Genomic DNA, 12,149 nt, shown 5'->3' with positions numbered 1-12,149 from the left:
GGAATTGAAGTGCTTTGCCAGACAGAATATTTTTGATGCTTTCCACTTCTGGAATGGGTGTCCATAATTAGCCATTTTTTGACCACTTAGCTTGCTTTTTCGAATTTTCCAGATTTAGAAATGTTCAGGAATTCTCAGTCTTCAGTGTCTGCCTGTGAAGAACCTGCCCAAAATAGAAAGTGTTTCAAAATGCTAGGATTAGGGCAAAATAGGACGCAAAGACACTAAAAGTAGAAACTTACTAAAAATGGAAACTGCTAAAAATAGTAAGTTTGATTTTTGGTAAAATTAGACCAATCCGGGAGGCAGTGAAATCCCTAAAAAATAGTAACTTCCTAAAAATAGAAAGTTGCTCAAAATTCGCTCAAATTTCATTGGCGGGTTCCTTAAAGGGTCTTGATTACAATGCAACGCTTAGTTTTTCCAAAACCCAAAAGGAAAGGCCTCAAATCCAAGTTTGAAGGATGAAACCCTAAAACAGACAAAACATGCTCTAGACTTGGCCAAATTTGCTCAAACGAGCTGCAAACTTGATCAAATTAACCCCCAAAACTTGCAAACGAGGGAGACTGAAGAGACTACCATGAAAAAATCCAACAAACCAAAACCAAAAGACCGAGAGGGCCTAAAAAGTAGGGGGGCCCCATTTGCAATGGGGCGATGTGTGAAAATGTCACAACAGGTCTCCATGTTGGTGATGATTGGTGCCAAGATTGAATCAAGAGTCCTAGGCCTAATTGAAGAGGATGACCACTTAAGACCATGTGGAAAGTGATGTACAACATGTGCCTAGAAGTAGTGTATGGGTGTGGAATCTCATTGTAGGTAATGTAGCTACCGTGTTCATCACACAAGATGTCTTGCCATGAAGAGTCACTGGGAGCCCTCCTTGAAGCGTCTTTGAACTTAGTAGAAGCAATAGATGAAGGTGGAATTTCAGTGCATGTTATGTGACTACACTACTCATCCCACAAGATGTCCTATTCTTAAGAATCATTTAAAGCCCTTGGTGAAGCATTTTTTAATTTTGTAGTGTCATTAGGAGGAGGTGGAATCACAATGCATGTCATGTGATTACATTGCTTAATCCACAATGTGTCCATATTAGTGTGAATGAGTAGCAAAGTTGAAGGAGGTGTTGATCTAATGACTAGGTGATAGTTGAACAATGGTTACTGAGATGTTTGGACTGCTATTGCCATGTTTTGAGCTATGGCCACTATGACATAATCTACTAGGTAGTTTCAAGTATTGGGCAAGGCTTGCCACCCTTGTTGGGGCATGTTACCCCTACTATATTGTAGACCCCTTAGGGGTAGCCTAATAAAAAAATTGCTTTTTAAAAAAAAAAATTTAACCAAAAAATAACAAAGCAAAAAGCACAGAAAAAATAATGCATGACACCAAAAATTTAACCCTGCATGTCAGCACAAGCTCTGTGCAAGTGATTAGACGAACCATATAGCCTCAACTTGTGTCCCTGGGGCTAATTTTTGTCTTTTTGCAAATTGCTCCAAGCTGGAGAAAATTAATGTTGACTCATAAGTTTTGATGCTTTTCAGATGTAATGGTGAGGTCTGTTTTGGGTCCAGCTGCTCCAAAAATTGAGCTGCCTACAAAATACAAATTCAAATCTGACAAGTAAATATACACAAGATTGACTTCATGGTGCTTGATGGGGGCGTAAAAAAAGCCTATTCTAGTTAATGTAACTCTTTTTAATGCAATGGGACAATCTATTTCTCTTTGGAGGCCTCCTACAAGAGTGATATGAAAAACACCCCTTTTGCAAGAGTATAAACCCTAGGCGAAAGAAGCTGAAGAATATCTTACTTTGAATTAATTTGCACCTAATTTGCCTTGCTTTGATTTGCTGATTGAATACCATCTTAATTTAGGGAAGGAAATACTGTACCCTCAATACTAATTCATTTTCTTTTCCATCATCGCTTTGTTGGAAAGATTGTTGCTTTCAATCCTGAGTTCATAATCTGTTTTAAGATTTTTTGAACCAATATGTTGTGTTTAGATTTTGAGTCAGACGCCAGAAAATGGATGATATATATATGTTTGTATTGACTGTTCTCATTTTGAGGCACTTTTTTTATATTATAATTTCTTAGTCATTCTATCCAGCTTGTGTTTTTTCCTGTTTTGAAATAGTTTTGAGGCAATTAAGATGGCTGAGATTCTGTAGAAAATCAAATAAGAGAAAGAATAAGAGTGTAGTTATAAACATAATTTATTTCTAACTTATGATAAACTGTGATTAAATGTTGAACATGGGTTTTGTAGGTGCGTATTGCACGTATATTTAACACATATGGACCCAGAATGTGCATTGATGATGGTCGTGTTGTTAGCAACTTTGTTGCTCAGGTTGGTTTCTCAGGAAAAATGTTTAACCGGATCCTAAATTAATTTTTTATGAGCATTTACAACATTCTTATGATAAGGATAGACTGGCAATTCTATATTTGTTGATCAAATATGCACGATGCCTTTTTTCCTTTGCTGCACAGGCACTGCGCAAGGAGCCTTTGAGCGTTTATGGTGATGGTAAACAAACACGGAGCTTTCAGTATGTTTCTGATTTGGTATGTTCCAGTGCAATTGTGTTTTCTATTTAAATCAGTAAGAGTTCTAAATGTTTTATCTCTTGTACAGCTCAAATCCTGGCACTAGAACATGTTTTTGATTTATGTAAGGGACCTAACATATACACCCTTTTATTTAGAAAAGAACCAGGGAACTTTCATTTGATAGGAAAGGGGTTCCTGCTGCTCAGATTTGAACTTATCATTTAGCTGGGTAATAGACACGATGAAACTGAGGTCTTTTGTTTGGGATAAATGCCAGATCACCATTGTCCCTAAAGGTTATAGTTTTTTCCGTTAAGATTTTTGTTGGCAATGACTGATTTATTCTTCCATATCCAGGCAGGCCTAGTTATATTACAATTAGATGGCCACAGTATGATAACTTATTACTTAAATTTATCTGTTTCCATTATATTTAATGACATGGAACATTTAAAATTTTAAACTGTTATTTATCTTGTAGTTTGATTTTGGACTATATAGACAGATGTTTTAATGAATGTTATTCATATGCTGTTTCATATGCTGTTATACATGATAGCCTCGGTAAGATAAATGATTGAATGAGAGATAAATGAAGTCTCTCATTCAATCATCTATCTCATCGATAGACTATGATAAGACTTCAGTTATCATTCCTTTGTCTGATGATTATTATAATTACTCTTCGATATTTTATTTTCGGTTTTTCTTATATCAATAATCATATGCATGATAACTCAAACTTATGTAGATATTCACATATATACGATCTTGCTGTGATCAATCCCTCATTCAATCATTTATCTCATCGATAGACTATGATAAGACTTCAGTTATCATTCTTTTGTCTGATGATTATTATAATTACTCTTCGATATGTTATTTTCGGTTTTTCTTATATCAATAATCATATGCATGATAACTCAAACTTATGTAGATATTCACATATATACGATCTTGCTGTGATCGTATTCTTCGATTTATATATATACACCCTTGCATATAAATCCCGATTAACATCGGGTTCTTAACCGATGCCTAACTACCGATTAACATCGGTTACAAATTGTAATGCACAGAATACCGAGTGGTATCGGTTTTATTTGTTAATTGCATACACACCGATTGGTATCGGTTAACACGATTATGGTTTGAAGAGGCGCGATCAAGTAATATCTTGATCGGTCATGTCTAATAGACATGACCAGTCAAGGTATTGCTTGATCGCGCCTCTTGCATGTATATATATCGATCGGTGAATGTTGGAAGATCATCGAAATTTATTACTGCTCTTTCTCCATCTGCAACATACCATATAATAATCAGATTTATTATATAGTGAATTGACAATTACATGAAAGATACAATAACATTATATATCTTGCTCATTGAATAGAAAATTGAAAACATTTACATGGTATCAGAGCCAGGTTAAAATCGAACCTGTGACTTTTCAATTTTTGTGTTAAATTCAAGCCAAGAATATATCCAACATCACATTTCTCCAAATGGCAAGCACTATCAGATTCGAAGATAGACTCGGAGGAGGCGACGATTTCTCAACATGGAAGTTCAGAATCAAGATGATTCTAAGAGAAATAAAGTTGAATCATTTGTAAAAGCTGAAACCACAGAACCTGAGACTGAACCTGACAAAGCGACATGGATAGAGGGAAATGAAAAGGCCATCAAAATCATAGTTGATGGCATGAGGAATAATATTATGCCTATCATAAGGAAACATGAAACGGCCTACAACATGTTCAAAGCACTTGAAGATGCATTCGAGATATCCAATGCAAGTAGAACCTTGGCTTTAAAGAGAGAAATAAATCATATAGCTATGTTCAAAGGGGAGACAGTCAATGCCTACTTCATGCGGATATCAGCCCTAAGGGATGAGCTAGCAACCCTTGGATATGAGATCCAAAGCAAATAATTAACACTCATTGCTCTAGATGGGTTGCCTAGTATATGGGAAACATTTGTCCAAGGCATCAGTGCAAGGGCTAAATTTCCAAAGTTTGAAAGGTTAAGGGCAGACTGTCTCCAAGAAGAATCAAGGTTAAATAAGAAAGGGATCAAACAAAAGAATATAGATGAAGATCTCCAAGTCCTAAATACAAAATCCAATAAGAAAAGCAAGAAGAAACAATTTAGGAAAAAGAAAGGTCGTCAAGGCAAGAATATCTCCTAGAAGGATCTCTCTCATATCCAATGTTACAGATGTGACAAATACAGACACTATGTTGCCAAAGGTCCGGAAAGAGCCAACCAACAAGCCACATTTGCCAAAGCAGGAAAATCTAAAGGGGAAGATGACTTCGAGAAGTATGTACTCTACTCAGCACTTACAAACCCAACATCAAACAAGGTTAACTCCTGGGTGATCGACAGTGGCTCATCTAGACACATTACAGGGTTTAGAGAAGTGCTAGACTCCATGATAGAGGAGAATGATGAGGAAGTGACTATCGGAGATGACTCCACACATCCAGTCAGAGGAGTTGAAACCTGCACCATCAAACTAAAGTCAGGCGTATCATTGCAACTTAAAGGAGTACTATATGTCCCAGGCATCAAGAGAGATCTAGTCTCTATATCAGCACTAGAGGATAATGGGTATAGAGTGACCTTCATGGACAACAGAGTGTTGGCTTGGCCAAAGAATTCATCTATCAAGAAAGCTAAAACCATTGGTCAAAGACAAGGCTACTTGTATGAGCTGTGCACAGAGCCCAACCTAGCCCTAATCCATGAAGCTACAGATGCTAATGAAGTTTGGCATAGAAGACTAGGTCACCTGAATTTTAGAGCTTTATCATCAATGGGAAACCTTGTCACAGGTCTACCTAAGTTAAAGCAATATCATTCAGGGGCATGCAAGGGATGTGCCCTAGGTAAAAATACTAAGGGTGTTTTTTAAAATAGTACTAGGAAAACAAGCAAAGTTTTAGAGTTAGTTCATTCTGATGTATGTGGACCTATGTCCGTACCTTCTTTAGGGGGATTTTTGTATTATGTAATATTTGTTGATGACTACTCTAGGAAAACTTGGATCTACTTTCTGAAATGTAAAGAATCAGAAGAGATCCTTAATAGGTTTAAGGAATTTAAATCACTAACAAAAAACTACTCAGGAAATAAAATTAAAACCTTAAGAACTGACAATGGGGGGGAATACACCTCAGATTTGTTTAAAGATTTTTTGTAAAAATGCTGGGATTAAGAGGGAGCTTACTATACCTTATAATTCTCAACAAAATGGGGTAGCTGAGAGAAAAAATAGGACAATTGTAGAAGCTACCAAAGCCATGATTCTTGATCAGAATCTAAATACCAATCTTTGGGTAGAAGCAATCAGCACTGTTGTATATATACAAAATAGATGTCCTCACTCCCATCTTGAAGATAAAACCCCTGAGGAAGTCTTTACTAAACAAAGCCAGATATCAGCTACCTTAGGATATTTGGGTGCCCTGTCTATATTCATGTACGTAAGGAGAAAAGATTAAAATTAGAGCCTTCTGGAAAAAGGGGAATACTTGTAGGATATAGTGAAACCTCCAAGGGCTACACAATCTATATACCTGGTGAGAGGAATATTGAACTAAGTAGGGATGTAATCTTTGAAGAAGACTTAGCTTTCAAAAGAGCCCAAAGCTCAATAGAACCTGAAGCCTATATCCCTACCCCTAGCATAGATGAAGACCCAACTCCTGAGCTTTAGAGGGAGAGTCTTGAGGAAAATGAAGGTGAAACTCAAAACCCACCTAGAGAAAATTTCAAGAAAAGACCACTATGGGCCACCAAAACTATAGAAGAAGCTCAGAAGTATGCTGCCCCTTCAGAGAAAGCAAAAGGCCTAACAAACTTACCAACTACGTTGCCCTCATCAATGATCTTTCAAAATCTGAACCTACTAATGTATCAGATGCACTTAAACATCAAGTATGGAAGAATGCCATGTCTGAGGAATACAAGTCCATTATGAAAAATGATGTTTGGGAGATTGTTCCTAGGCTAGCTGGAAAATCTGTTGTCACCTCCAAATGGCTCTTCAAAATCAAACATGCTGCAGATGGCAGCATTGAGAAACACAAGGCTAGATTTGTAGCCAGAGGGTTCTCACAAAAGGAAGGATTTGACTATGAAGAAACCTTTGCACCTGTAGCCATATATACCTCAGTAAGAACAGTCTTAGCCATTGCAGCAGCAAAAGGATGGAAAGTACATCAGATGGATGTAAAGTCAACATTTCTTAATGGAGAGATTGCACAAGAAGTATACCTAGAGCAACCTGAAGGGTTTGAGATTCATGATGTAGAATCTCATGTATGTAAACTCAAGAAAGCTCTTTATGGGCTCAAACAGGCTCCCAGGGCCTGGTATGAAAGGATTGACACTTATCTCTCAGGGCTAGGCTTCTCAAAGAATGATGTAGATCCAAATCTCTACTATAAGCAAGACAAAGGTGATATGTTGATATTAATTTTATATGTTGATGATTTGTTAATCACAGGAAAAGATCACCTCATAGATTAGTGTAAGAAAGACCTTGCTAAAGAATTTGGCATGAAGGACTTGGGACTCCTTCATTAGTTCCTAGGTTTGGAAGTATGGCAAAATTCTGATGGCATTATACTAAACCAGGGTAAATATACCTTGGACGTTTTGAAGAGATTTGGAATGCTAAACTGCAGACCCATGACCTCTCCAATGGAAACAAACCTTCATAAACTTAAGGAAGCAGCAGCAGAATTACAACCCTCAGATCCTACTCTATACAGGCAAATGATTGGGTCCCTGATGTATCTTGTAAATACGAGACCAAATATCTGATGTGCAGTTAATGCCTTGAGTCAGTTTATGTGTGAACCAAAGGAGAAACACCTGGTAGCAGTAAAACATATCATGAGATATCTACAAGGTACCCTAAAACTTGGTTTCAAATATGAGAGAGTTGAACTAGATTTACACGGATTCAAAGATTGAGATTGGGCTCAGTTTATGTATGAACCAAAGGAGAAACACCTGGTAGCAGTAAAACATATCATGAGATATCTACAAGGTACCCTAAAACTTTGTCTCAAATATGAGAGAGTTGAACTAGATTTACACGGATTCAGAGATTCAAATTGAGCTGGAAGTGTAACTGACAGGAAAAGCACCTTAGGATGTTGTTTCAGTTTAGGTTCAGCCATGATATCCTGAATCAGCAGAAAATAGTCATCGGTAGCACAAAGTTCCACTGAGGCCGAGTACATTGCAGCCTCCATGGCTGCTCGAGAGGCAGTATGGCTTAGGAAGCTGCTTGTGGGGTTATTCGGTGAACCAATGAAGCCTACAGTTATTCATTGCGACAACCAAAGTTGTATAAAACTTTCAGTGAATCCAGTGTTTCATGATAGATCCAAACATATTGAGATTCCATATCATTTTGTACGAGACATGGCAGACAGGAATGTGATCCAGTTGAAATACATTTGTACAGGAGATTAGACAGCAGATATTCTTACCAAACCACTTTCAAGGGTGAAAGTTGAGCACTTCAGAAAAAGTCTTGGTATGATTGAAATTTAATTTGCTTTGTACTCCTATACTTATTAAGATGTTTTATGTGTAAACTTCTTTGTCATGTTAGGACTTGTATGGGGTTTAACCCCCTGTGTTCATGTCTAAGAGGTGAGGATCTCTCAGATAATGAACACTTGTATGTAGACATTATAAGGTGACGATCTTATGATGTTCAAACCAGTTATCATGTTGGATCTTTGGTATGCCATGGATGTGCCATGATTGTGTTGTGGTAAAACATTTGGATAAAATGTTAGTGCACATACTACAACTTGGATAAGTTGAGAATTTAACTATTCTCATGTGCTTATTCTTAAAGTATTGCGTGTTTAGTCAATACTAATATCACGTGCTTAGGTGATATCTTGTCATCACAAGTTGATGTGATGAACTTTTGTATCACGCGTTTAGGTGATACTTCATGTCACATGCTTAGGTGATGTGATTTCTTGTATCATATGATTGATGATACTTCATGTCACATGTCTAGGTGATATGATCCCCTAGAGAGTAAGATTATAAGACTACGTAAGGAATACTAACCATCATGAGAAATGTGATGCTAGATATGTTGTCTTTCATTTATCTTCCCTAGCTAAGAGGGAGTGTTGATAAATGATAGCCTCGACAAGATAAATGATTGAATGAGAGATAAATGAAGTCTCTCATTCAATCATCTATCTCATCGATAGACTATGATAAGACTTCAGTTATCATTCCTTTGTCGGATAATTATTATAATTACTCTTTGATATGTTATTTTCGGTTTTTCTTATATAAATAATCATATGCATGATAACTCAAACTTATGTAGATCTTCACATATATACGATCTTGCTGTGATCGTATTCTTCGATTTATATATATACACCCTTGCATATAAATCCCGATTAACATCGGGTTCTTAACCGATGCCTAACTACCGATTAACATCGGTTACAAATCATAATGCACAGAATACCGAGTGGTATCGGTTTTATTTGTTAATTGCATACACACCGATTGGTATCGGTTAACACGATTATGGTTTGAAGAGGCACGATCAAGTAATATCTTGATCGGTCATGTCTAATAGACATGACCGGTCAAGGTATTGCTTGATCTCCTTTATTTGCATGTATATATATAGATCGGTGAATGTTGGAAGATCATCGAAATTTATTAATGCTCTTTATCCATCTGCAACATACCATATAATAGTCAGATTTATTATATAGTGAATTGGCAATTACATGAAAGATACAATAACATTATATATCTTGCACATTGAATAGAAAATTGAAAACATTTACACATACGGCATGTTGATAAAAATGATATTTTAACTAGAGTCTAGAGTTATACCATTTCCACACTTAACTTTCTTCATAACATATTATTGAATGAGCAGGTTGAAGGTCTGATACGACTAATGGAGAGCAATCATGTTGGACCATTCAATCTTGGCAATCCTGGAGAATTCACTATGTTGGAGCTTGCCGAGGTTTGTGCATTTAACTTAGGTTTGGTTTCACATTTTACAATTATAATTCTCAGATTTAATTCTTTCTTTTATCTAACTGATGTTTTACCTTTGGCAGGTTGTAAAAGAAACGATAAATCCTAGTGCACAGATAGAGTTTAAAGAAAACACAGCTGATGATCCACACAAAAGAAAGCCAGACATTACCAAAGCAAAGGATCTATTGAAGTGGGAACCGAAAGTTTCTTTGAGGGAAGGGCTACCCTTAATGGTGGAAGATTTTAGAAAACGAATTTTTGATGACCAAAAAAGATAGATTAGAAAACGGTACCTTTCAAATTTTAGATATCTATTTTTTTTTATGCCTTTACATATTCAATGTTAAAAGAGTATTGAAAAAGTTGCATGTAGAGCAAAGTCAAGTGCCAATTATGAGGCATGATGGAAATTTTTTCTATTATTCCAGAATACTGCTTCGATGTTTCTCTTAGAAAGATACAATTTTCCACTGAAAATAGGGCCTCAGATGGCATTTCTAGTGACAGAAATGCCCGAACACATGTAATACAGAGTCCAGAAAACAATTCATGTAAATTTCACACTATATATTTTTTTATTGAAGTTTAGGCTGTTCAGCTAATAAGCTTCTTTCCAGAGATGGCATTATATGTGAATTTTGCCCAGTTCCCCTCTTTTGTTGATTATGTGGCATTTTATTCATCATTTTACAAGGTTATATTTATGATGAATATAGCCGGCACAATCAGGGCAAGTCATTGTCAGCTTATCTTGCTAGAAACAAGAATGCTTGTCATGTTCACATTAAGGCTTTCATCACAATTTGTGATCTTTAGACTGAATCTTTCAATGAGTTTTTATTGTATATGTGAATGCTACATCTAACAGTTATGGTTTGATTCATATGCCTAAGCCTGATGCAACCTGAAGATAACCTGGGTTACAAAAACATTTGAACTCGTTCGTTTCAAAGCTCAAGGGTAAAGCAAAACTTGAATAACTAACGATTTCTCAGAATTTTATAATCATAAAATTTTATCCTGAAGAAAACTGAAAAGTTGTGCAAAGCTTATGAAAGCTTGTATCCCAAAATGCCATTTATGATTGACAAATTGATGTACTGGACTGCATGCAAGTAAATTGGATCGAATGCATTATGCTGTCTATAAAGGTTGTTTTATGTTGAACTTGTTCCCAATTGAAATGGAATTCGTTGAGCTTGCTTTTGTATGCTTTCCTGTTAAGATGATCTGGTGAACAGACTTCCCTAATTGACTTCCATGCAGCTGTGTGCCTTGGTTTCCTTCACAGTTAGGATTACTCTGGTGTTTTCAGGTTTCATAATTTCAGATATGGATTTGTATTCCAAGTAGCTGTGATACATTGTAGATCAGAGTTGACATTATTTTATGTTGATGTTGTTTGTTATGTTCTACCTCGCAAGTGCAGCTTATTAATCCATGTCATGAGTGGTGGTTGCAATTAATTATTTTAATTTTTAATTAATATTTTTATCCTTTTTAATGTAAATAAATTTTATTGTTGTTTATAATTTGTTTAAAAAGATTATTTAATAATTGTTTTTCTTGAATTTATAAATTTGATAAGATAGATATTTTTTGCTAAACTCTATTTTTAATAAAAAATTATTATATTATACAAATTATTTATCCACATCACTAAACAACATTTTACAACTTCCACACTTATTTTCAATGAAATTTCAAATCTTGACATTCTTAAAAATATATAATTGCATTGTTAGAGTACAACTTACTAATAACTCTCTATTTCTAATCCAATTGATCATATAATTTACTCAAACCTTATGTCCTTTATAATAGACTTAATTTACTCAAGTCACTTAAATGGTTTTGAATTCCATATTGAAAATTCTAAGGTTTACAGAATTAGGGTTTAGATAAATACTATTGACTAAAATTTGCGTTTAAATTTGAAGTTTTTTATTTCTAAAATTAGTACTTAAAAAGTGGAACTATTTATTCAACATTAAGGTTTGCAAAATTAAGATTAATAAAATTAGGGTTTGTTAATAGTTTGTTTAATTTAAATTTAGAGTTAAAAAAATTAAAGATTACAAATTAAGTTTTTAACAATTCAATCATTATATTTTAAAAATTAGGATTTTAAAATTTGAAGGTTGAGAAAAATTATTTTCTCAAAATTAATATATTTTAATTTATGCATTCACATTTTTTTTTCATTAGAAGAATTTTCTTATTAATTCATCAATCCCATTTCTTTATATAACAATCTTGTTATTTACATTTGCAAAGGGAAAAACACTACATAAAATAATCTAGGGGGAGTAAATAAATGCAACCAAGTAGCAATCAATTAACTAGATTAATGAGTTGGAATTGGTTATACAAAACTACATAAATTAAATGCAAGTGTGAAGATGATCTCAAAGAGTGCAATCTTGATCCAATATGTGAAAGTGTTTGAATATAGATCACATAAGCGATCTTACAATTCATGGAATGTTG

At 35.0% G+C, this 12,149-nt stretch overlaps 1 protein-coding gene across 2 annotated transcripts in view; it reads left to right on the top strand.

Moving 5' to 3' along the window:
• LOC131042238 (UDP-glucuronic acid decarboxylase 2) overlaps positions 1-10,275 on the top strand; it is a 65,344-nt gene extending 55,069 nt beyond the window's left edge. For both annotated transcript variants that reach the window (XM_057975565.2, XM_059216928.1), the window contains exons 4-7: positions 2,296-2,379; positions 2,523-2,597; positions 9,550-9,642; positions 9,740-10,275. In XM_057975565.2, coding sequence (XP_057831548.1) covers positions 2,296-2,379; positions 2,523-2,597; positions 9,550-9,642; positions 9,740-9,937 — 450 coding nt within the window. In that variant the 3' untranslated portion in view covers positions 9,938-10,275. The remainder of the gene's footprint in view (positions 1-2,295; positions 2,380-2,522; positions 2,598-9,549; positions 9,643-9,739) is intronic.
• The last annotated feature ends 1,874 nt before the right edge of the window (positions 10,276-12,149 follow it).

The sequence above is a fragment of the Cryptomeria japonica genome, chromosome 1, assembly GCF_030272615.1.
Source record: "Cryptomeria japonica chromosome 1, Sugi_1.0, whole genome shotgun sequence".
Lineage (NCBI taxonomy): Eukaryota > Viridiplantae > Streptophyta > Pinopsida > Cupressales > Cupressaceae > Cryptomeria > Cryptomeria japonica.
The sequence above is the reverse complement of the archived record's forward strand: the minus strand, read 5'-3'. Positions and strand labels throughout refer to the sequence as shown.